General features: G+C 36.7%; 2 protein-coding genes across 6 annotated transcripts in view; one reads left to right on the top strand and one right to left on the bottom strand.

Moving 5' to 3' along the window:
- Positions 1-663: 663 nt before the first annotated feature.
- On the top strand, positions 664-22022 carry LOC127618654 (olfactomedin-like protein 3B). Of its 4 annotated transcripts, none has more exons than XM_052091229.1 (4): positions 664-935; positions 6586-6868; positions 10686-11479; positions 22005-22022. In XM_052091229.1, exons 1-3 carry the CDS (start codon positions 822-824, stop codon positions 11474-11476), a joined length of 1188 nt encoding a protein of 395 aa, XP_051947189.1. In that variant the 5' UTR covers positions 664-821; the 3' UTR covers positions 11477-11479; positions 22005-22022. The 4 variants fall into 4 exon arrangements, with proteins under 4 accessions (XP_051947189.1, XP_051947188.1, XP_051947187.1 ...); XM_052091228.1 differs by lacking the exon at positions 22005-22022 and adding an exon at positions 17679-17806; XM_052091230.1 differs by lacking the exon at positions 22005-22022 and adding an exon at positions 2789-3484 and having other exon boundaries at positions 679-935; positions 10686-17641.
- Positions 17989-25824, bottom strand: part of LOC127618653 (synaptotagmin-6-like) — an 88812-nt gene continuing 80976 nt past the window's right edge. The window contains exons 5-7 of one of the 2 annotated variants that reach the window (XM_052091225.1): positions 24579-24750; positions 21975-22125; positions 17989-18299 (exon numbers count right to left, since the gene is read on the bottom strand). In XM_052091225.1, the coding sequence (XP_051947185.1) occupies positions 18228-18299; positions 21975-22125; positions 24579-24750 (395 nt within the window). In that variant the 3' untranslated portion in view covers positions 17989-18227. Of the gene's footprint in view, positions 18300-18323; positions 22126-24578; positions 24751-25824 lie in introns of those variants that run through there. The other variant, XM_052091224.1, reaches the window with a different exon arrangement.

The following is a 25824-nucleotide window of genomic DNA, read 5'->3' as shown; positions in this document are numbered from 1 at the left end:
TCTTTTTATACATTGCTCTGATTTAATCAAATCCCAGTAGACAGTTCTAAAGCTGTAACTCTATGTTTTATAACAAAGAAAGCCTAAAATCTTTAGATTGTTATCCAGTAATGTTGTTTTTGTTTGGGATCAATTTGACCCCAGTAAAATTACATAGTAGAGAAATACAATTAAATAACATTAAAGTGAATATTAGCTTGTGAAAAATCTTTATATTTATTTTTTTTTTTTTATCTGAGGTAACTGAGACCCAAAACTTGTAATGTAATAATTTTCACAGAAGTCATTTGAATTGAAGCTTTGTTTATAATAATTCCTCTAAAGATTATGAAAAGTAATAAATTATTAACCTGATACTTCAATGTTGAGTTTCCTTTGGGCTTTTAAAGGGACTTCAGAGTTTCTCAGACTGCCAAAATAGAATATGGATATGACAAAATATGAGAGTTAAAGGACAACGATTGGCTGCAGAAATTGGAAATAATGATTAGTATAAAGTTTTGTTATTGTCATTAATACATTTTACTGCACTTCAGTGACTTCATATTTCAAGCACAGTACATTGTTCTCTTATAAGTATAGAAAGAGGCCAGAGACACATGGCTCCTCCCTCAGTGTTAGTAAAAACATTCCAGCTAAATGAGAGAACCAGTGAATTTGAAACCCAGCAAGTCCTTGTTTCTGGACCCTTCCCCTTGTGAGCACACTTACTGGAGGACAAAGACGCTCCATAACCAGCTACAGCTCACATAAACCTCATTTTGAATGTTCTCTTGTTTAGTGGAGTATCTTAAAACAAGTGTAAATAGTCCATACCCACAATGAAAGCCACCATTTTCTTCATACTCTTTATCATTTATACTCAGTGTTCCAGATGTCAGTACCACTACCAGGGCCTGATGAACTACTTGGAAAACAGGATGCTTGCTATGGAGGTAAGAATAATTGGGTTTGTCTGGCCAAATTCTTCCGTCTTTACAAATTGTGATGTCCAAGTCTACTGTCCTGTTCGTTTTCAGCCATCTTACAAAGACTTTTTCTTTTCTAGAGCAGTTGAGGCACAGTTATTTCCGTACAGCTCAGGATAATTTAGAGAATTCATTACTTTTATTCCATTCAATGACACTTTAAGGTTGTAATGTAAACATATTTTTCATCAAATTTTAATAACATCTTTGTTTCCATCCATTTGATTGACAATTTATAGAGGGGTTTTTAATGCTGTTTTCAGAGTTCATTTTCTTCATCAGTGATTAAATTCAGGTCAAAAAATTGCAATGAACTTATCACAGTAGGTTGTATCTTTGGTACCACTTTGATTTCACTTCAAAATTTAGGCAGCATTTAAACTTTTCGAATTTTTTTTTTCAATTTTAGTGTGTTTAGTGATTTTTTACAGTGTGGCTATATCTGTTGAAGCATGAAGCATGCAAAGTGAGTGCATACACTCATCTCTGGCCTGATCTGAAGTAACCTACTTAATGCAACTTTCCAAAAGACACTGTGTCCCAACACAGCAGTGACTGAAACAATGTTTCAGATCCATGGAACTGTAGTGGAGTAGAGGATAGAGCTGTAGCATAAGCAGATTCTAATATTTTAGGGAAAACCAACAGAAAAGCTGACTACACCACCCTGATATTAACAGGGAAATACTAACCCAATTAAAAATAGAAAGGGCACACAGGTTCGTTGATCCAAAACAAAAGGGCAAGAGACATGGATACCAAAGTAAAAAATTTATTCTTTATTTTAAGATACATATATAAGAAGGGCACTGGACACTCAATTATTTAAAAGAGTATTCAAATGAAGTACAGTTGCATTTCGCCCTCAAGTGACAATCATGTTTAATGTTTAATTAGCTGTTATGGATAATTACAAGGGAGAAGATGTACACGGATCACGATGTCAGAGCATTCACTTGCCCAGGTGTTCAGTCTATCAGTCTAGCACATCAATCACCAACAGAAGCAGCAAAATTATACACAAGTTGTAATGCAAGTATGAAAAGCTGTAATATTTGCTTGTTTTGGGGTGACAATCCGTTTGCCTCAGAGCGTCCTTAAAAAAGTAAAACCCGGGATTTTAATTCACTTAAAATACCCGGGATTTGCCTGTTTTCATATTGAAGCACTCACTGTAGTCATACATAGATACATGTCATAATTTACGTGTTCGTTTGCCATTCAAATGTAGTGTATCAGTTAAATTTTACTTTTGCTTTGCTGATCTCCCTCTCTGCGCATGTGATAGAGGGAGAAAGAGAGCGTGCGATCTTATTCAAGTGACTTGAACAAGGCACTTTTTTGATGGAAATATAAAGTAATTGAACAAACACTTTGATTATCAAAATAAATAAGAATGTCTGTTTGTATCTTGCCTCATTTTCAGTGAGCTTGTTTACATTCAGCTGATCTGTTCACTGATGAGGTTTGTTGTGGTGGATTCTGTCTGATACAGATACACATAACACGCTCTGGCCTTCAAACAGGACAAATTCTCGACTTTAAATAAATAAATAATTTAATGTAGGATGTTTGCGTTGTAGGGATGCACATGCAGATTTCAGATATAAAATCTGTAATTGAATTACTAATGTTTACTTGCTGAAATGAGATGATTTCCTATTATGTCAATAGGGACAATGGAGTGTTGGGCATAGCAATATTGCTTCACTGATATGATGTCATGAGCAATCCAGTTCCCTTATAACTCAGTACGCTTGACATTGCATTTATTAATGCATATGGTGAGTGCCTTCTTACACCTTCTTACACCCCGGCAGTGCTCCGGCGAACATCACACCACCTCACTGATTGATGCTTCGATGGTGAACGGGCCTCAGCATCCTTATTCCCCGCAGTGCTTCGGCAGGGTTTGCGTATCCTTAAAAAGCAATTGTATATTGTGTATTGTATATTGTGTTATAAAAATATATATTCATTTATATATTTATCTATCTAAAAGAGTCACTTACGTGTTTGTGTCTTTTTTTTTTTGTCATTAACAATTTTTATTGACTCCAAAATTAAAATGAACAGACAACACATGAAAACACGGAATCAACATTTATCCATATATGCCCTCCCCCCTCTCCCATCACCCAACATACATCCCAGTAGTCAGACATTAAATAACAACAGACACACACATAAACATGCAGTTCAAAGAAAACACTCTATGACATAAAAAGACATAAAGAAATAAACCTGAAAGAAACTGAAAAAAAGAAAAAAGATTCCACATATTAATTACAGAAAATACCCAATTGTCCCTCTCCACTTCTCCTCCCCCTCAACCCCACAGGAAGGCCAAATAAGTGTCCCACTTCCTGCCATAATCACCCAACCTGCTAAGTATTCTATGAGATGTCTCCTCAAAAGCCGCCACTCTGCCCAACTCTGTGCACCACTCATGAAATGAGGGTGCACCCGGCGACATCCATCCCCTGAGTATGACCTGCCTGCCGATCATCATGCATGTAAGGACAGTTTTTTTATGTGTTTAATTATTATATTAATACCTGCCCCATCATCCAAAATACAAAGTCTGGGACAGAATAAAATCTGAGTGCCCAAGACCTCACAGACAAATCTCTGAACCCCGACCAAAACGCCTGAATCTCAACACAGGCATCGCCAGCAAGTAGGTGTGTTTTTAAGGCCAAGCTTATACAGTCTAGAGGGAGTCCAATAAAAACGATGCAGAATCTTAAATTGAACGAGGCGCACCCTTGCATCTCTAGACATAGATTTGACATTTTTAGGATTCTCTCTCCCATAACTTCTGAAGAGATGTTAAAACCTCGTCCCCTAGACTCTGAATTAGCCAGAAATAATATGCTGAATCTTCATGACCTTTTCTAAAAGCAGCAAGCACCATCTAAAGAGTGTCTGCCGCTTTAGGGGGCAGCGTACTACACCCAAAGGTGGTACAGAGTATATGACGCTGCTGCAAGTAGTCTCCAGCCAGCCTCTTTAGGCTCTGTGAATAAAGTTGCTGTGCGTTACGTTGCAATTCAGCAGCTGTCAAAGGCTATGAGACACTTTATGCCCAAATGGAGTACATTCTTTCTCTCTGTTTCGAGCCAGTGCCCAACTAAATGGCCCATTTTTGCTGCCTCACCAGCAAAATCGCTCCTTAAAGGCACAAATGAAAAATAGGTCCTCTTTAAAATCAGAACAAAATAACAGTTTTCAAACTCAGTCAATGGCTCAAGGCATACAGAACAGTATTTGAACAGCTCTTTCAGAGCCAGCGACCGAGTGTTTCAATGGAAACACAACAACACAAAAAAACTCAAACAAAACAGCAGCGTTGGAATATCAGCTCTCCAGCTTTAATGCAGACAGACACATTCTGACGAGCAGTTTATTTCACAAAATGTTGGCGAAAGCACGTGACAGCCATAAGCACGGCCGCAAACTAACACACACACACACACCAAAGGCAAAAAGAGACTGGAGGAAGGCAAAAGTCAGCAAGTGAAGCCTTGCACAAACAATCGTCCGATATCGGAAAAGGGGCGGCCATTAGACCGTGACGTGCGTCAAGGCACATAGCCACCCTAATATACACCATGAATGCATGTTGATACTGAGGGGTGTGATACAATAAAACAGACAGAAGCGTTGTTCTTATAAAAACACTGCATGATGCAGGTCGCATTAAAGTCAAAATATATTATGCATAAAATTTAAATTCACCATTATACAACATATAACTGAATTGACAAAACCAGGGGAATTATAAAAAAGAGCAGTCTATCTCACTACAGAACCAAGACTTGGATCAACAGACATTATCTACTGTAAGCCATTACTGTGCTGTCTGACATCTTCTTTGAATGTTCAATTCTTTATCTTAGTCTTACTTTGGCACACTGTCTTGAGTGAAGTTGTATTCCAGAACAGAGAAACATCCCTCTGATTGACAGAATTGTATACTGTAGCTCAGCAGTTTTGCTCTCAGTGTAGCTGAAAAATTAGTACACTGATTCAGTAAGCAATATATTTGTCATGATTAAGTAGACACCTCATAAGGTTAATACAATTTATTCAGTGAATCTCCATATGTTTAGAACATTTATAACACTCTCTGCCCATAATTTTCACAAGAACTGATGGATAACTCATTTAGAGAGACAATGATTTTATTTACATTTGGAGACATATTTTTATGTTGTACACTGAAGAAAAATTTATAAACCTAAATCATGAAGCATCATGCTAGTTCAGGCAGGTCATGTTAATCAAGCTTGCAATTAGCTGAGGTTCAGCTGATCATAATGTACCAATACAATTCAAACACATTTCAGGTTTGGGCTTTTAGGTCCTCCATTCATTAATTCTCTGAGCAGCCTAGTGGGTGGTTTTGTCACAGAACAGAACCAGACCACCACCACCAACACCAACATAAAATTTTAATTAGACAAAAGTGGTCCTGACTGAAATGTGCTTCATGTGTTAAGATCTATATTAACTGGTTTGATTCAGGTAAAAAATATTGGTTAACTTTACTTAATCAACCTGAATACACTAGGTTATACCAACAGAACTAATTTTAAGGGTAGGATAATTAAGGTAGAACTAGCCCCTTAAAGGAATATTTCAGGTTCAATACTCAATATTTGTATAGTTAATCTCATCGACAGCATTTGTGGCATAATGTTGATCACCAAGAAAATTTTATTTAAACTTGTCCCTCCTTTTTTTTTTTATCGGGATTACAGTGAGGCACTTACAGTGGAAGTGAATTGGGCTGATCTGTAAACTATTAAATAGACACTGTTACAAAAGTATTGCCACAAGACATAATCAATATGTGTGTGAACATGATTTTAGTGTGATAAAATTGCTTACTAACTTTTTTGTGTAAAGTTATTTCAAATTTCAGAACTCCAATTTTACAACCATGACGATGTAACACTGTAAAACATGCAATCATGGTAATTTCGCAGTCTGCCGCAAAAAAATACCATTTAAAATTTACAGCTGAAATAATGCACAAGTTTTAACAGAAGCCCTTAATGTAAGCGCTTTTATAACATTATAAGCTTCACATTTCTGCCTTTAAAGCCTCCAAAAATTGGCCCCATTATAAGTACCTCATTGTAAACTTTTTGCAGAGGGATGAGTCAAAGTTAGTTTTTGTGGTAGTCAACATTATGCCACAAATTCTGTAAATTGAGTATTGAACCCAGAATATTCCTTTAAGGTAACAATTGCAGGTTACCACTTTTTCTAGTGTACTTTCATGAGTTTGCTCAAGTCCTTCGGTAATACCCTCAGATATTACTCAGGTTCTCCATGTACTCTATATAACAATTAGCGTAACCTTTCAATGAATTATCTTTTTAACCTTACCCATCTATTGCCTTGAATAGAAAATAAAGAAATCTTCAGAGACCAGCAGATGATTTCTAGAGTAACTCTTCTGTACAGTTATTGCCAACAACCTTTTAATGCACAGAAAACTATTCAACAGTTTCTTTGGAAAGAATTCCTAGCATACTTTGATCTGACAAAATCCAATTATAGACTTTTAACAATCACATGACTCATTAGTTTTTTATACTTCCAGGAACGTATTGCCCTGTGGCATGAACAGAACAACCGCTACAATACTGATTTGAAGGAATTTAGACAGCAAGCTGCAGACCTGTTGGAGAAGTTGGGCAAGGAGTATACTAAATTGCATTCAGACCTTGAGGGTGCCGGAGCACGGGTGGACCGCGTGGAGCGTGAGATGGACTACATTGAAACCAAGAATCCCCCAAAGCCTTGTGTTAAAGCAGAAGACAAGATGGTGGAACAGGACGTGGTTGTCAGTGAGAGGAAGAAGCAAGAGTTCTTTGAGCTCTCTGGTGAGTATGAGGAATGGCAGCTGAAGCTTAGCTCAAACCACTAGGAATTTGCTTTTGATCATTTATTATGGTCTTGGCAAAGAGAAGGAGACTGGCTATATTTAGCTTCTCATTACATAGTGTACTAGTTCGGAGAACCTGTCTCTGGAAAATTGTGATACTGGAAAATATAAAGAAAACATTTGGTGGAAATTGCTGCAACTCAATATAGAGAGGGTGAATGAAGAGCATGTGCTTTGATTTGTAAATTATTTGTATATTTTAAGAATTAGCTTCCCAATTACTCTCAGCTATAATGGGATTGTGCTATAGTGGTTTGTACATAGGCTGTGTGACAGTCTCAATTGAACAGTTTCATTTTGCATTAATGGCAGGGTTACCCAAGGTTATGCTAATGCTTTGGTTGTACTGAAGATTTGCTCATTTAGAAGAAAGAAGTGGTGTGGTAATTAGTAAACAAGGAACAAAGAATCAAGCTAGTCAGTTCACTGAAGATACTGAATTTATACTAACCATTTTGGCTTTTGTGTTCAAAATGTTGCACAGTTGATGGTTTGTAGCCAAATTCTGATGTATGCTGGAGTAAAAGAAAATGAAGTAGGAAGTTTTGCCATTAATCTGACACCAGTATCAACTGGATTATAGTGTTATTAAGATTTTGGAGAAAAATTTTAATATTCTAAAAAACCTACTAAGTTCACAGTAGCCTACAATTCCATACAAGACCAGAAGACCGTATTTATTCAAAGATGCAGTCTATATGACAACATACTTTTCTGACACATAAGCAGAGAGAGTTTTATAGAGACAGAACACTGGTATTAAAATGAATGGGAGAAATTGGAACACCCAAGGCCAATGGATTTTAAAAAGAAAGAAAAAGGATACAGACATCGCCTGTCAACTCAAGGAAGCACATGAACATTAGCTGAAACAGTGTTTTTTTTTGCATGATCTGAGCTAAAGAACACAATTTATGGTACCATTGTTGTTAGATTTTACTGCTGATTTTAAATATGTTTTTTAATCTTGACCAACCGTTTTGGAGATTTCGGTCAGTCCCCATTCAAGTAGATAGGAGCTGTACTATTGTGCCGCATGTTAACATAATAGTACAGGGGTGTAAAGAAACGAATTACAAATACTCATGTTACTGTAATTAACTACTTTTCCCCAAGAATTGTACTTTAAGTACTTTAAAAGTGTATACTTTTACTTTTAAGTAAAAAACATTTTAAGTGCTGTAACTGTACTTTTACTGTGCTATTTTCCCAGAGTCTGTGTTCGCTACTTCCCTGTCCTGATTTTATTTGTATCTATCAACATGATTGGCTAGGGAGAGTCTCGTGACTCCCGTTAAATCTAATCACACATAAAAAACTCTGGTGCCAACTGTGGAGAATGCCTCAAGCACAGTCTACAGCTGAACATCACAGCAACACCTGGAAGGGGTTTCGCATTGAAAAAGGCCAATTGCTTGATCATGCCATGTGAGTTTAATTTGCTCAAGCCAGATATCATCATTAATCCTCCCTCTAATTTGAAGAAATATATCGAGGTATATTTAATATTTCTGTTTACTATATGATGTGTGTCTATAATGTAGCCTGTAATTTAACTATCTATCACTGCGTTTATTGGGCTGCTGTGAGCGATTAATACAATGTTATCAAGAGGGCTGGGCGATTAAAATTATCTAGATGTTTATCGCCCATCTTGATGAGGATTTAATGTAAACACAGTCGTTTATGTCTAAAGTGAATTTAAACAGTGGGACAAAAAGCATATTTGCATCAAAATGTCGGACTTGAAGTGTCCATAAAAAGGCTATTAATCAAACAACATTAACAAGGAAACGAGAAAACCACTCATTACTTTTGGCCAATAACTTGAGTAGCTTTAAAAATATTAATGTAATAGAATAAAACAATTACATTTTTAATAAAAATATTTTGTACAAATATGGTTCGTTTTTTTAATAATTCTGACCCCTGATGTAGAGAGTGTGTTAATTGGTATACAAAATTTCCAGGAAATTAGAGATGATAAAATAATTTATAATTATGCTTAGCCTTTATAAAGATCAACATTTGCAGAGCAATACTACAGCAGAACAATCAACCAGTCGCAAACTTCAGAAAATTGTGCATCATGCATTAGAATGAGAACACAACTATTTCTGGGCTTAAAAGATACAAGAACTAAATCAATGTTGAACATTGTATCTCAAAAGGAGGACAATGTGGCCCCCCATGTGCTACTTAAAGAAATAATTCACACAAAAATGAAAAATCTCTTATAATTTACTCACCCTCATGCCATCTGTCTTACTTTTTTCTTCAAAAGAACACAAATTAAGATTTTTAGAAGAATATTTCAGCTCTGATCCATTCAATGCAAGTGAATGGGTGCCAAAATGTTGATGCACATAAAAGCACATACAAGCAGCATTCATGTAGCGTTAATCATAGATAAGTGATGTATTTTAAATGTTGGCATACAGTGTTCATTATAATGGGGCATAGCTTTTGCAACTCGATACTCAATACTCACTACTCATGAGTACTTTTAAATGAGCAACTCTTTTACTCTTACTTGAGTAGTTTTTAGGACAGCTACTTTTACTCTACTCACACTAAATTTTTTGGGAAGTAACAGTACTTCTACTTGAGTATGATTTTTCAGTACTCTTTTCACCCCTGCTGCCGAGTGGTACGACTTGCCTTGAAAGGGACTTTGCACATAAGTAACTAAAAGATGAAGTGTGTAATTTCTGCCCTCATTAGCATCACCAAAAATAAAAATGTCTTTCAAACAGCAATTTTGAACACCCCCCTCTTCTGCAATTTATCAAACAAAAATATAGTCCCATCCCAAACTTACTCTATTGGTTGAGACAATGTTGTTGTGTCAGGATGGGCAGGTCTCTCAAAATAAATTTGTATAGCATCACAGAGCAATTTGTATAGCATCATAAAGACACAGTATTTACAGTTTTCGAGGAAATCAGTGTACAAATTGCTTGCTTATAGTTTCTGCATATTAAGATGGAATATGAGAAAATATTTTTACATAAAAAAGTTATACACTTTGTACAAGCTTGCCTTTTATTTGTTCAGCATCAAATGGATATAATTAAAGCATTGAATATAGATTTTTGACAGAAAGTTTTGGACCTCTCCTACTCAAAATATAAAATCCAAAAGAGATGTATGATTTTATCTGCAAAATGTGACAAATCATGACAGAAATCCTAACCCAAAGCTTTCAATAAATCATGTGTCTCAGAAATAGAACACATGGTCTGTAGTCTAAAACATACAGGCACCAGAAAATCATGGTGATAAAGAACATTAAGCCATCATCCTCACTTAGCACAATCTTTCACAATCTTCTACATCTTATATAATTACAGTAACATGTGTGGCATTAAAGGTGGTCCATTAACTGTTTTGGATGGAAGATGTGGATTATGGAGGTTTATAAGGCATCTGCTTGATGTTAATTTAATTTTAACTCCACTTTCAACAGGTCTTTTTTTCACTGTCATTTGCATTTGAGTTCTCTGGAGTTTTATTTTATTGCTTCCAGCAATAAAGAAAAAAAAATCGAATGTTCTCTTCCAAAATCTCAAGGCTATGATCAGGATTTAAACTCTCTAATTGCTTAATTTCAATTCCATTTTTCATGCCGCTCTCCTCCACTGCATGTGCAAATTAAGATGAAAAGCAGTCTTTTTAAATTGCTTCAAAGTTTGCCATATTATTCATAAAATACACTCCACATTTACATTAATCATGTTTGTTTTCATTGACAGTGTGCATTAACATTGTTTCCAGTATTCGAGCAATGAAGATCCTTAAGAGGCTGGGGAGTCCCAAAGGTGTCTGGACAAAAGATGCCAGATCAGCAAAAGTTTATGTCTTCAACAGCACGTCTGATAACACACTGTACGAGTTCAACTCTGTCCGAGAGCTCTCCGCATCATCAGGTACATCTAAAGGCAGGCAAATCACCCTGCCCTCTGCTTGGAATGGGACTGGTCATGTAGTAAATGATGGCTTCCTCTACTATGTCAGTGAGGACTCTGAGTTCCGAATTATTAAATATGACCTCAACAATGGTTCAACTGCAGACAGTGCAGTGTTTCCCGTAGAAGATCACACCCCAGTGTACAGCCTTAATTCAGAGACTCTGGTGGACCTAGTGGCAGATGAAGATGGGCTGTGGGCACTTTATGCTGCTGGAGACACAATTAACCTTGCTAAGATGGACTCTAACTCTCTAGACATAGAGCAGATGTGGGACACAGCATGCCCGAGAAACAATGCTGAAGCAGCCTTTATTGTCTGTGGCACAGTCTATGTGGTTTACAACACCAAGCCACCGAGCCGCTCCCGTGTGCAGTGTGTGTTTGATGTGAATGATATGGTAAGCAGTGGTGAGGTCCCTCTGGTTTATTTCCCCAGGCGCTACGGGGCCCATTCCAGTCTTAAATACAATTCTGAGGAGAGGCAGCTTTATGCGTGGGACGACGGGTACCAGATTCTTTATAAGCTCGCACTGCAGAAGAAGCTATGGGCAATAATGCCACCACCTGAGGAATAAAAGGTGTGCCTTTGCAGCTCTTAAAGACCCCATTAAATTAAAATGAATGTTGTTGCTTTTAGTCCATGTGTGTTTGTTTTGAGACCATTTGTATCCTAGTGTACTCATGAGTATTGATAAAATGCATTTTAGCAGACATACACAAACCCTTTAAGCTCGGATAAGCCCACCAGCGGGCCTAATGAGAATTTTTTTTTTTGTCAAAATATGAACAATGTCATGGTTACTGTTGTAACCTCCGTTCCCTAATGGAGGGAATGAGACGTTGTGTCGGATGTAGTGACAAAGGGGGTCTTTCTTGAGAGCCTTGCGTACCTCTGAACTTGAGAAAAGGCCAATGAGAAATTGTCAGACAGAATTTGCATGTCCCACCCCCAGACATATGGGTATAAATGGTGTGCGTCTGTCAGTCAGGTTTTTGCATTGAGGAGCCGAGAATAAGTTACGGCCATTTACAGTGGTAGGTCCGGTGTCATGGAAAGGAGGACACAAAGTCTCGTTCCCTCCATCAGGGAATGGAGGTTAACCATGACGTTCCCCTTCTGTCACTCACTCGACATTGTGTTGAATGTAGTGACACAAGGGGTCCCATTTAAAAACACCATGCACTAGACCATGTTACGTGAACTGCTGACACAGGTGCAACTGTATCGGCCGCACATAACCCTTCCCAACGCCCCCAGAAAAAGGTGTCATATACAGACCTTAGGTTCCCAGAACTCCTAAGGGGGGAATAGGCGACATGACTATCATGGGAGCAAGCCGGCCAGCCACTGACTTTTCTCACTCTATGTTTCTCGTCATAGAGCAAAAAGCGGCTGGAGCTATCTTAATGCTATGAAATGCATCAGGGAAGGCGATCTTTTCCATTCCTATTCTTTCAGGTGGAAAAGACCCTGCAGAGACCACATCCTGCACAGACTGGGGGGAGGTAACATGTGGCCAGTACGTCACATGGGTTGTCAAGCCACAGTGGCGCGGTGGTGAGGGAGGATTTCTACAAACACTGCGACCGGGAGGCAGAGGGACTGCCCAAGGGAGATGCGGATCAGCCGACAGGAGTACCGTACCGTGGAAATTACACAGGGAGTTGCCTGAAGAGGGAATTAGGCCTTTGGATCCCTACCACAGCACAGAGCACTTGAGGCTCGTAGTGGGTCTTGCCGTAAATTCCACTGCTGAATTCGCAGGCCAGAAGGCTAGGGAGGAAGAACATATAGGAAGCGAGAGTTTAGTGGATAACCTGGGAGAGCGCACTGGATCAGTTTTGGTGAAGCGCGCTAGGTGCAAGTGGAACACCCAGTCGGCTGTTTCGTATTACCAAGTTCTACCGGCTCTGACCTGACAAAACACGGGACAAGGCCGACTCAACACTGAGATTGTTGAATCTTGCAAAGTTATTGGGTGTTGCCCAGCCCACTGCTCTGCAGATGTCTGCTAGGGAGGTGCCATTGCCCATGAGTATACCACACTTCTGTGAGTGTGCTCGAACCCACAAGGGGGCGTGCACAGCCTGGGTCTGGTAGGCCAGGGAGATAGCGTCAACGACCCAGTGAGCTAACCTCTGTTTGGATACGGTATTCCTTTTCCACCATCCACCGAAGCAGACAAAGAGCTGCTCAGAACATCTAAAGCTCTGCGTGCAGTCCAAATAGATACGCAAAGCACGTATCGGACACAGCAATGAAAAGGCTGGGTCTGCCTCCTCCCAGGGCAGCTTGCTTGCAGGTTCACTACCTGGTCTCTGAAGGGGGTCGTAGGAACCTTGGGCACATAGCCCGGTCGTGGTCTTAGGATGACGTGATTATCTGCCAGACCGAACTCAAGTGTCACAAGGCAAGTGTCACACAAGGCAAGTGTCGCTGACAGAGAACGCTTGCAGGTCTTGATAGAAGCTAGTGCTATCAGGAGGGCCATCTTCAAGGAGAGGGCCTTGAGCTCAACTGAGTCAAGCGGCTCAAAGGGGGGTCCCTGAAGGCCTGAGAGGACCACTAAGAGATCACAGGAGGTGAGTGGAACAGTAGTGAGATCCAGCTTGCTGCTGCACAACCGCTTAGCTCCGTAGAAAAAATCTGACTGACAGACCAGACTGACTTCCCTTTATACCCGTATGTCCAAGGGCGGGACATGCAAATTCTGTCTGCCAATTTCTCATTGGCCTTTTCTCAAGTTCAGAGGTACTCGAGGCTCTCAAAAAAGATCCCTTGTGTCACTACATTTGACACAATATCGAGTGACTGACAGAAGATGAACTAAAGTCTTGACCAACACAAAATTTTCATTTTCATTTTAAAGCTTAGAAGCTGTACTGTACAATGAATGTAGGCATTATGACCAAAACTGAACAGGTGCTTTGAAATGCGCAGACAAATCAGAAGTGTTCCGTTTTGATAATTTATTAAAAGATTTGCATTGTACATATTTTGTTATCAGTACAAACATCAAACTAATCAAATAGCCATGTGTCATATGTCGTTGGAAAGCTCTCAATAGAATAGAATACAACCAGCATATTTGTTTTACTCACAGACAAAAATATAGTGAGTATTAGCTAAGTATATGTCTTTGACATGCTTGTTACATATAAAAAGGTAAGCCACATTTTTGATAATACCTTCAAGAAAAATAAACAGAAGATAAAATATCATATACCATTACTTAGAGGAGGGGATTATCATTAAAATGAGCCCACACACAATATAATAAAATGCATAGAACATTAAATAATTCAAATGAAGCACAATGTGCACACAGCACATAGTGTAAAGTGCTATCTGGCTAAAATATGTTAGCTTTCCTGGATCAGACGACTTCATCAGAAATTATGTAATAACTTGTCCAGCATCATGGAACACTTAACCAATTGTATTAGGATTCAGTATGCTGCAACCAGAGGTGAAAGTCATCCAAATATGGGCAGAGAGGATCATTCACTCTAATTGTACATGGCCACCAGAAAATGGCGCCAAGTACATAACATAGACTCAATGATTACTCAAATGACACAGAATGGAACTGAATGAGATCTCGTTACTCGTGTCTGCATGCTTTGGAGAGAGAGCATACCTTTAGTCATCGTTGTTTTTGCATGTATAATAAGTTCTTATGTACAATTATTATGTTTTATTTGCTTGGAGAGGTTTTTGGACACTAGGATTAATCATTTTTATAATAACTTTACATATTTCGTCATATGAACTCTAAATCTCACTTAGTTATAGGTGACATGATTGGGAACAAAACAAAAGCAGTTTTTTGGAGCCATCTTATTTGCACGCTGAGATATATATAATGTCAAATCAGAAAAATAAGAAAAAAAGTTATTCAAGTTTTTTCTAATTTTTTGCAGTTTCTTATGCTAAGAGTATTTTAGTTTATCATAATCTATATCACTTTTTTCAAGTTTTCTTTCAAATAATATCAAACAATTGACCCTCTTTGTTTTTTAATTTTTTTATTTTATTTGTTATAAGCCTTTAATTTTAGGCATGCCACTGAAACAGGAAATCTTTAAAACACCTTCTGAATTTAAAGGGCTAAATTATAGTCTTTCCCTTCCAGAAAAACAACCAAAAATATTGATGACTCATGTTACACTTCACATTTTTTTCTAATCAAATGCTCTCTAGAATGAGAATGGCCCTCCCCCTGCAACTGAACAGCAAGAAGCAATTCATGGTTCATGGTGTTGATGAAAATAAAGCCTTTTGGCTAAACAATGGACAAGTCCTTCAATATGTCCTGCCCAAACTTCCTGTTTAATTAGGAAATATGTCAACACATTCAGAAAACTGTACTTGTCCAGCAATTTTATGGTGTCTTTAAAGGATGTGACATTTTTTGTCCACAGGTGTTTTTCTTTAACTTTATCAGGAGACTTCCTATACTTGTCTATCTCAACAACTGACTGATCAGTGGATATTAACCCTCTCATTTTGATTCAGTGATTGAACTTCACAAAACTAAAATCTCTTAAAAAGAAATGAAAAATCATTCACTGAACAAACATTTTATTTTAGCGTTTTTTAAATACAAGAACCTTTTCAAACATTACAAGTTATATTGCAAGTACAAATGAGCAATACAAAATTAGAAAGTATTTTGATTCATATGGGGGCAGAAAACACAGTTTGTTAAAATATAACACACAATAGTTAGCGATGAGGTAAAGAACCAGATTGTATTTCTTAACCATATTATTTCATAATCACCAACAGAAACACACTCTAAATTATCAGAGTTTTACAACATTATTAATTTTGTAAAAACAAGACCAAAAAGTTGTACTTTGTCACAACCATTTCTTCAACAAGTTGACAGGGATTTTTAAAGATTCTGTTAAAATATTAAATCTTACTATATAGAAATATTTTAAGCTTAACAATTACCCTATGGGATGATGGAGGATGTTATCAAAAACTAGCCCCAAGTGCCATATGTATTTCAAGATATTTCAACACCACCAACTGGAAATTAGTGAAAAGTCAATGCTCTGGAATATTGAGTTGTGCTCACCATGTCTGGACAGCACTGACAATGAGATTCCTGCATAGTAGATTCACTCTACCAGGGGTTGTGCCTTTGTAACCACTGTTGCATGATTTTAAATTGACTGTTTGCAACCTTTTTATTTTTAAACATAAAAGTGTAAAGATGTGCAGGACATTGAAAGGGAAGCTATGATCTTATACTATTTCTGAGCATTTATGTTACGTTTCCAACATATGCAGTAAATACAAATTTGATTGACAGGAGAAATTTGGACTAGCAACTTCAGTCATGTTAAAGGAATAGTTCACCCAAAATAAAAATTCTGTCATTATTTACTAACCTTCATTTTTGTTCCAAAATTATACGAATTTCTTCCAAATCTATCCTTGTGTTCCATTGAAGAAAAAATGCCATGCACATTTGGAGTGATATACAGTTTGTGTAAGTAAATTCAGCAGATTTGTTTTTATGTTTGGAAGAACTAACCTTTTAATTTAGCAGCAGGGTGTGCCAGATCATTTCTGTTTGCTAAATATAAATTATACAGTCTAATGGATGAATAACAATGTAAAACAAAAGTTAGAAACCAGGATCGAGTAAATAAGACCAATAGGAGAGAAAAGACAAACTTTTAACCTCAGGGATAAAAAAAAATATATATATATATATATGGAAAATCCTTGTTGAAAATCATGCCAAACAATAAAAGTGTTATATTTTGCTAAATCCTTTATGATATTAAGCATCTAAGAAGTAACATATTTACTTTGACTGCTTTTAGTACTGACCAACACTAAACAGTTGTCCTTAATTATATATCAAATTTGATTCATATAGATATTTCCATATGTAACATACATTATGTACCACACCTATTTATGCACATCCTTTCAATTATCCATCTTTTCTAAACATAATCATTGTAGTGTAATTGGTTTGAAATGCAACAAATCTTTATTAATAAGATGAATGTTAATTTTAAGTACCTGTAAATTTATGATGTAACATCAACCCTGCTCTTTTCATACAGACCTGAATATTAAGCTATTTTAAAATTTGAGCATACATTGCTTACTCCAGACATTTTTCAGGAAAATTTGTCAAAATATGGAAAACTATGAGAGTCCCATTTAACTATGTGTCAAAATATGTCAAAAGATGTAAGAGTTTTAAAATGGAACAGCAGGAGTGTTCAAAGTGGAATAGAATCTGTTAAATACAATGCTACAAGAATACCCCTTATTTACCTCCTCAAACTCATTTAAATAAAAAATGTGAATAGAACATCTCACTTGAACCAAACAGATATATATGGATATTTCAGTGTTAAACATAAGCACTGTTACTTTAAATGCCCAATTTGTACACCCGGTACTCACACACAAATATTAATGTAATAAAATAAATTGACTCAGCAACATGTGAAGTGTTTTTGAGTGTGAATGTTAACTCATTTACATGTAAACTGTCATTGTTTTGGAAAGTATATGAAAGGAAAGAAAAATGTGCTCTGAAGAAATTCAGTCTTTTTGAACACATAACATTTATATAACATCTATAAACTGATAAATATTTTTATATTCTTCATAAAATGTATACACTCACACATGTTTTTGTTCAAACTGATTTTAAAGAGAAAATAGCACTTGACAAATCCATTTCCTTCTTTTCTATTTTCTCACTCACACAATACATTGTTCTTTTCCCTCAGTCTCTGCTATACCTTCATCCTTTCTGACCATATTCTTAAGCAATCCAGTCTCCCAGATGTTTGGTCCTGCGTTCAAAGTCTAAGATCTGAGCAAAGCAATCCACAATGCACTGCCGTACTCTGCAGAATCCTCTATATGCAAACAGACTGTTTGCGGAGCACCACAGTCCGATTTCAAATGCTTCAGTCTGGAGGAAAATTCAAATAGGAAATAAACATCTCTGCTGACGATACCAAGCTATTCTAGGAACACAAAGTTGGCATTGTAGAGTATTCAATGTGTAGAGGTTTGCACAACAGTCCCAAGAACTGACTGAGGATCAAATGAACTGTAACAGCTTGAGTACAATGAACGTCGGGCAAACACAACAGAGTCTGACCTTAGATCAGTGTTCGGGAACCATCAAAGCAACTTGGGAATTTGGAAATTGCAGGGCTTGGAGAACATGTCCCTCTCTCTCGTTCTCTTTTTTTTTTACCTTGGACTGCCAGACAGACAACGGCTAAAGAGCAAGGATGCCGAGCCTGTTGCTTTGCGTATGGCTCTGATCAAGGGCTGGCAGGGGGTTTGGGGGAGGGGCAGGACCCTTGACTGTCAAAACTGGCCGTTCTAGCCTTCCACTGTAAGAGAACATATGTAAAAAAACAAGCAAAGAGAGAATCAACGTTAGGGAACCTTCTTTTAATATACAGTAGATTATTTCATATAGATTTTGCTGTTTCAGAAGGAAATTGGTACTTGAATTCACAAGTACCAATTTCAAAGTGGCATTCAACTGACCACAAAGTGTAGTCAGGAAATTACTGATGTAAAAAAACAGCACCATCACTATTTTAAAAGTAATTTTTTTATCAAATCTAGACCCATTTCCAGCAGCCATCACTCACTATAATTGCCGTTATGTTAAAAACTGCTGAAAGCTATTTGGTTTGTTAAATTTAGCTTAACATTGTCTTTGTGTTTGTTTTTGAGTTCCCACAGTATGAAACAGCATGTCTTAAGGTCAATATTAGGTCAAAAATGGCAAAAAAGAATGGCAAATGCTACAGGAAGCGTGGGGTGAAATGTCGCCTGAGTATCTGGCAAACTGACAGCTAGAATGCCAAGGATCTGCAAAGCTGTCATTGCAGCATGTGGAGGATTTTTTTTTAAGAATTCTTGTAAGAAGTTCAGAATTTTTATTCAAATTGAAATGGTAATTTTTTATGTTTTGACTATATATTGTGATCAGCTGAATGCCACTTTGGTGAATATGAAGAATTTCCAAACTTTTGGCCGTGTATATATATATATATATATATATATACACACACACACACATACATACACACACACTCACTGAGCACTTTATTAGGAACACTATGGTCCTAATAAAGTGCCCGACGTGTCTTCTGCTGTTTTAGCCCATTTGCCTCAATGTTCGACATGCTGTGCTTTCTGAGATGTTATTCTGCTTACTACAATTGTGCAGAGTGGTAATCTGAGTTCCCCTTCTGTCACTCATTTGACGTGGTGTCGATTGTAGTGACACAAGGGGCTTCTTTCGGGAGCCTCGGATACCTCTGAATATGAAAAAGGACAATGCCAAATTGGCGAACAGAATTTTGCATGTCCCGCCCACAGACATACTGGTATAAAAGGTGTGATGAGCCTCTATTCCCTCCATCAGGGAACGGGGGTTACATTAGTAACCTAGAAGTTACCATTTCCTATTGACCTCTCTCATCAAAAAGGCATTTTTTTCCGCAGAACTGCCGCTCACTGGATGTTTTTTGTTTTTGACACCATTCTGTGTAAACTCTAGAGACTTTTGTGCACAGGGCTGGACTGGTAATCTGCCATACTGGCCATTTTCCCGGTGGGCCGATGCACTTTGAGGCCAACCGAGAGAATCGAGCGGGCCTGTGGGTTGGCCGCGAAACGGGCCGAATGGGCCACGATAAGCTAAAATGAGCCTTGTTATGCAGGACGGACCACAAAATGGCACCACAATATGCAGAAAAGGACAGCGAACACCCCCCACCTCCGCTCCCAGTTGCCAGTTGCTATGTAAAATCCTGGGCCGATTTCTCTTCCCAGTCCAGCCCTGGTTATGCATGTAAATTCCAGGAGATTAGCAGTAACAGGAATACTCAAACCAGCCCATCTGACACCAACAATCGTGCAATGATCGAAATCACTGAGATCACATTTTTCCCCCATTCAGATGGTTGATGTGAGCATTATCTGAAGCTCTTGACCTGTATTTTCATGATTTTATGCATTGCACTGCTGCCACATGATTGGCTGATTAGCTAATCGCATGAACAAGTAGGTATACAGGTGTTCCTAATTAAATGCTCAGTTAGTTTATATAAACTATTCTATATACTATATACTATATAAAGTGTATGTGTATAGTATATCTGTGCTATACACAGAGTTGGGAGGGTTACTTTTCTGTATTCCACTAAAGAATACAGAATACATGCTATAAATTTTAATTTGTTTTCTGTTTAGATTACTCAAGGTCAGTAACATATTTAAATACTTTGGATTACATCTTCAGCACTGGTAGATTGTATTATTTGTTTTGATTATAAAAACTCTGCCAGTACAGTAACTCTGCCAGTACAGTAACAGTACAGAATGTTAAATGTACATTCTCTGAAAAACCTAAATATCTTATGCAGTGTTTTTTCTAAAACAAGATCAATCAAATTGATCTTGTTTTAAGGATTTTTTTAATACTTTTACAGGAAATATGTCAAGAATATGATTTTTGCCCTAATATAAAATGTCTTATTAGAAAAAAAAGAACATTTGATCCAACGTGAATTTTCTTGATAAAAAAATATGATCCTCTCTGATAACATGTGCATGTAAAATAGCTAGAAATAAAATTTTCACTTAGCGTAAAGCTGACAATTTACACAAGGTTTAATTCTATTTCTTCTGCTTCAAACTTACTTCAAACGTACTTCTCTGTCTGCTCGTATGAATGTAATACATCATAAGAAAGTGTTTCACCGCTGTTCAAATGCACTATGGATCGTATAATTTATATGTATAAATGTTTTCCGTCTGAATGGACTAAAAATTAAATGAAACAAATGACAATACAATGCAAAGTAATCTCTTCAGAAATCAAAATACTTTTTGAATGTAACTATTCTAATTACCAATGATTTAAATTGTAACTGTAATGGAGGACAAAAATAAAATACAGATATTTTGTATTTTAAATACGTATTCCGATTACATGTATCCTGTTACTCCCCAACACTGGCTATACTGATATTGATATTAACAGATACATTTACACAATATACAACAATAAATACTACACTGTAAAATTTCTTACCTAAAAATAATTGCTTAATCCTTGCTAAAAAAGACCACCTTAACCACCATACAATTCCCATGCTGGTCTAGGCTGGTTATGCTAGTTAGTGCTAGGTTGGTGCTGGTCTAGCTGGTGGACAAGCATAGATATTCTTTTCTCCAGCCAAAAATAGCTGTTGAAGCTGGTTGACTAGAATGGTCTTTCTGATGAAGCTGACTAAGCTAGTCTAAAAGCCTGGTGGACACACCAGCATGTAGGCAACCCATGATGGGAGACCAGCACCCAAAACACAACACAGTCTGGTGACCAGCAATACTGGTCTCTTCAGTAGGGATGTAGTAACATAAAAAAATAACTGGTTTTATTCAAATCAAAAACTGTATTTAACATCACTAGATCAACCTGAATACATTAGAATACATTACATAATATATATATATATTTTTTTTATGGTTAGATCAGGTGGAAATACCACTAGAATATAACTACATCGAAAACATATGGATAAATAGCAGTGTTTACGTTAATATTTCACTACAAAAAGACACACAATGACACAAATGACTACATTATAGAGTACTGTGGTTTAAATGACTCCATTGTTTCAGCAAAACGTTTTCATTGAAATGGTTGATTCCGCATGGTTTACTCTTGACCACAGGTCAGAGGAGAGGAAAGCATTTCTGTGTGTAAATTAAAACCAGCACTGACATATTCCACTCATGCATTATACATGATCCACAATTCAAGTATGAGGAGGTGACTAGTGGGGGTTGAATGTTTACAAAGGGAAATTGGCAACTGGTTAGAAATGGATTCTGGCAATGCAATTTGCTGTTGAAACATTCAATAAACTTATATTTAAACTGATTCTGAGGGTTATTATATCTGCCCCAATATTCAGTAGAATATTTGCACTGTTTGTATACACATTTGTGTTTGGATCTGCATTTGGTGTGGGGGGACTTACCTCTTTTTCTGATTTCTTGGGCTCCACCAGGGGGTGCCAGTGTGCAATTGGCTTTCGAGGGTAGGCAAGCGTCTCATTCCAGTGGTCCCTACCTAAACCTTCAACAGCACACCCCAAACGACACACACCAATTATCTCATTGTGGCCCACCCTGCATGGAAAAACAATAAAACACTTTTTTATTATGGTTTCAAACTGTTTATACAGTATAATTGTAACCTGAGGGACTCAAATGAGCACATCCACCCTGACAATGAATAATGAATGGTACATAACCAAGTTTGCATAACACAGAAGGCTGAGGCAGAACCCAACTAAAGTCCTGTTCTACTATTACAAGTTGCGAAGTACCTATTTTGTAGTAGGCACTGAGAAATAACTGTGAACAGAAGACACCACTTTTCAAATAGAACTTTCATCGTTCAAACATCTTTTGCTGTCGAGATAATTACATGTGTTTGCCTGTCATTACAAACATGGCTCTTTTGCATATACAGTGGCCCCACAAAATATCTAGACACTTTTAGACACTTAAAAATGTATGAATTGCATTGCATTAGACAACAAAATATGTGGTATCTGCAAAAAAATAATGCTAGATATTAAGTCATTTTATCTTAAGTTCGCCCAGGCGTCTAAAGTAACCACAGGTGTAGTTCCACCAAGCATAAAAAACAAAAGTAGTCCAAATACTTTTTGTACTTATTTTGAACAGTATTCAGTCCTTTGAGAAACACTTAAAAAAGTGCTTGAAAAGTGTGTTTTTGCTATATTCATTTGAAATAAATGCCTATTGGTTAGACATTTCATTTAATATAATGCAAAAAGGTGCATACATTTTTAAGTATGGCTTAAGTGTCAAAACACTTTTTGGAGCCACTGTATTTTTTGTAATATTTTTTGACAAGAAAGACAATATGACAACAAAACATACTTTTTCAGTTTGTTAGTATGTCATACTCCAAGACAAACTGCTGTTATATGCATTACGATATGTGCATCTGTGTTTGTGATTTAGAGAGAGGAACTAAAGTGCCACTGGGGAAATATATCAGCATACATTTACCTCAATGGCACAGAACTTTATGTGATTCCTTCATATGAACACACAAAATTAAATTTTTAAGTAGCACTTCCCAACATATCATCTAATGTGTGTTAGTTTTCATCTTGGAAAGTCTCCATACACCAGACCACATTTTGAACATACTGCTTGAGACTTGAAAAAGTGGAGTAAATATGCTCCTGGTTCTTCCCCCAGAAGCTTGCCTGTAGAGACGTGAGCAGTGCATGCCCTCACACCTGACCTTTTTATTCCCCAACTTATGCAATGTACCATGTAATCATTCAGACAGTTTGGTGCTCCTGCTATTCTAATATATCTGTACAGATTGTCATATGAGTCTCTGGTCTGTTCCAATATAGTTGCAGAGAGCAGGGGGAGAAAATTCAAAAAAGAAAAAAATTTGCAAAAAGAAAGAGAGAACCACCTTTTATGCAACTATAGTTAGGATGGCAAAATAAATAGTCTTAAATATTTTTAAAAGGCTGGCGATAACACTTTCCATACATTCTGTTGTTGACATCAAAGTCTGTGTGTCTAAACAAACTCAATGATATATTGGCAAAATGTATCTGTTACTTGGATAAAGCTTGCCACAGTAGGCAGATGCCAACATGGACAGGTTGCATAACATGCCCCTATCTAGAAAACCATGAACAAAATGTAAAACGCAATGTAAAAGAAAATACAGCCCAGATTTCATAAAGGTTCACATGTATTGAAGATAAACATGGTTTGTGTCAAGCATATTATTTTTTGTAAGATATTTATTAACTAAATACTTAGACTGTATGTTAAAAATGTTGTATATTGTTGAGATATGCTGTTCATGATAATATTAATACATTTCAAAGTTTAATTTTAAGGACTTTTTTGTTCACTTTTTGTACAGTTTTATTTTATTTTATAATTTTTTTATTTATTTTGTTTAAGCAAAGCCAGTTGAAAACCATTTATTTACAATGTGCACTCAGTAACTTTTGTCTTTGTGTCATCTTGGACAGACACCTAGAGGCTTGGATGCAGCATAATTTAAAATCAATAGTTTTCAGTTTCAGATGCCATTGTAGAAATTTAGAATACACTGTCAGCCATGATTACTTTAATAATTGAGTGAAAGTGTTAAAAAACAGGATGATTACTGAGATTAAGTGAGTAGTATTCAGCTGGTCATGTGATTCTAACATGGCAGCTCCCATGTGCGGACCCTCTCCATGTAGAATAAAACAGCTTTTATATGATATGTTTCTGATATGACTGGAGTCTTCATTTTAACCTGATTGGTCATGATTTCCTACATATATTGCAAAATTACAATGCATGTCTTTAGGAGTTAAACTTTTTTATAAAAGAAAAAATTACTGAGTGCAACTTTAATTCATCATGTTTCAAATTTCACAGTCACAAAAAACTTTGTGCATTATGCTGTGTGCACTGAGGTTGCTATGCATTAGAATAATTATTAACTCTAATATTTAAATGTCAGAAGCATTAAAAATGTTACATTTAATGTAAAAACGAGTTGAAACTGTGTTACATACAGGTCATAGTCCATGACAGAGATGTGCAAGTTGACTTGGTCCATGCTCTCAGGAGGGATGTCAAAGATAAGGGCCTCATTATAAGTGGGATTCAGGGTGTTTTTCTTTGTTGTAGTCTTCTTCTTTTTCAAACGTCTCCCGTCACAAATGAGAGATACTTTCACATAGGGATCTGCTCAGAGAGAAATCTGCTATCAATTCATATAGCCATTATATTGCCATTATAACTCTCTGACACATGGGAGAAATAACTTAACACGTCTTTGTACATAAAAACAAAAATGTATTCATTCCTTTTTACACAAAATTAAGTATTTTGACAGAGTAACACATATGCATTGATAATGGTAAAAATCCTAGATATTTGGTGCATCAGCACTTTTATCAGCCATGTTGAATTTATGTTGTCATGAATATAAAACACAATGACATTTAAAAAGGACAGTTGTGTAGAGTTATGGAGAAGGATCAAAATTAATGATCCACAGTGGTTTGGATATAATATCACACCATGAAAGATCAAAACTAGCTTTTAAAGGTCTGTCCACTTGATATATTCCAGAGGGTAAATTTCACATTTGTAGTCTAAACTTTTATCTTTAAATTGATTTTAGTATTCACTATATAAATGAATGAAACCTTTTACAATAGCTTCATGATATAAGATTAGACATGAATGTAGAGTATCTTCACTGAGCCAACTAAATATTCAGTGTAAATGGATGGCTATTGAGATTTAGTGCTTTAATGAAATTACTTGAGCGCTGATTCTGACATGAGGGTTGCATACTGATTTATATCCCTCTCAGTCATTACACTATTTGTCTGATCAATTATGCCTGTACATTAGTAAGCCATAAACTACTCCAACTCAGGCAGAACAAATCATAAGAAAAGTACTTGTTCTGTCACCAAATTTGCTCGGGGCACTTCTCAATAGATATGATCCAGCACATACAAATTCAATTTCCCTGCAATGAAAAACATTTACACTGTGTGGTGTGCAAAATATCATTAAAAGTCAAAACCATAACAGTGAGAGATATTTATGTTATTGAAGCTTAACATTGTACTAGTACTAGCTATTTCAAACTTTCTTGCCTAGCTCTTCCACTGATGCTTTTGCTTGTTTTTGATTATATGTATAGTTTGAATGGAACTCATACCAATTTGAGTCACATAAAACAATGTACAGTGGGGTTCAAACAATATACAGTGAGGTCCAAAAGTCTGAGCACACAAGTGA

This window comes from Xyrauchen texanus, chromosome 25 (genome assembly GCF_025860055.1).
Source record: "Xyrauchen texanus isolate HMW12.3.18 chromosome 25, RBS_HiC_50CHRs, whole genome shotgun sequence".
NCBI classification, from domain to species: Eukaryota; Metazoa; Chordata; class Actinopteri; order Cypriniformes; family Catostomidae; genus Xyrauchen; species Xyrauchen texanus.
This window is presented reverse-complemented; position numbering and strand designations above follow the sequence as displayed.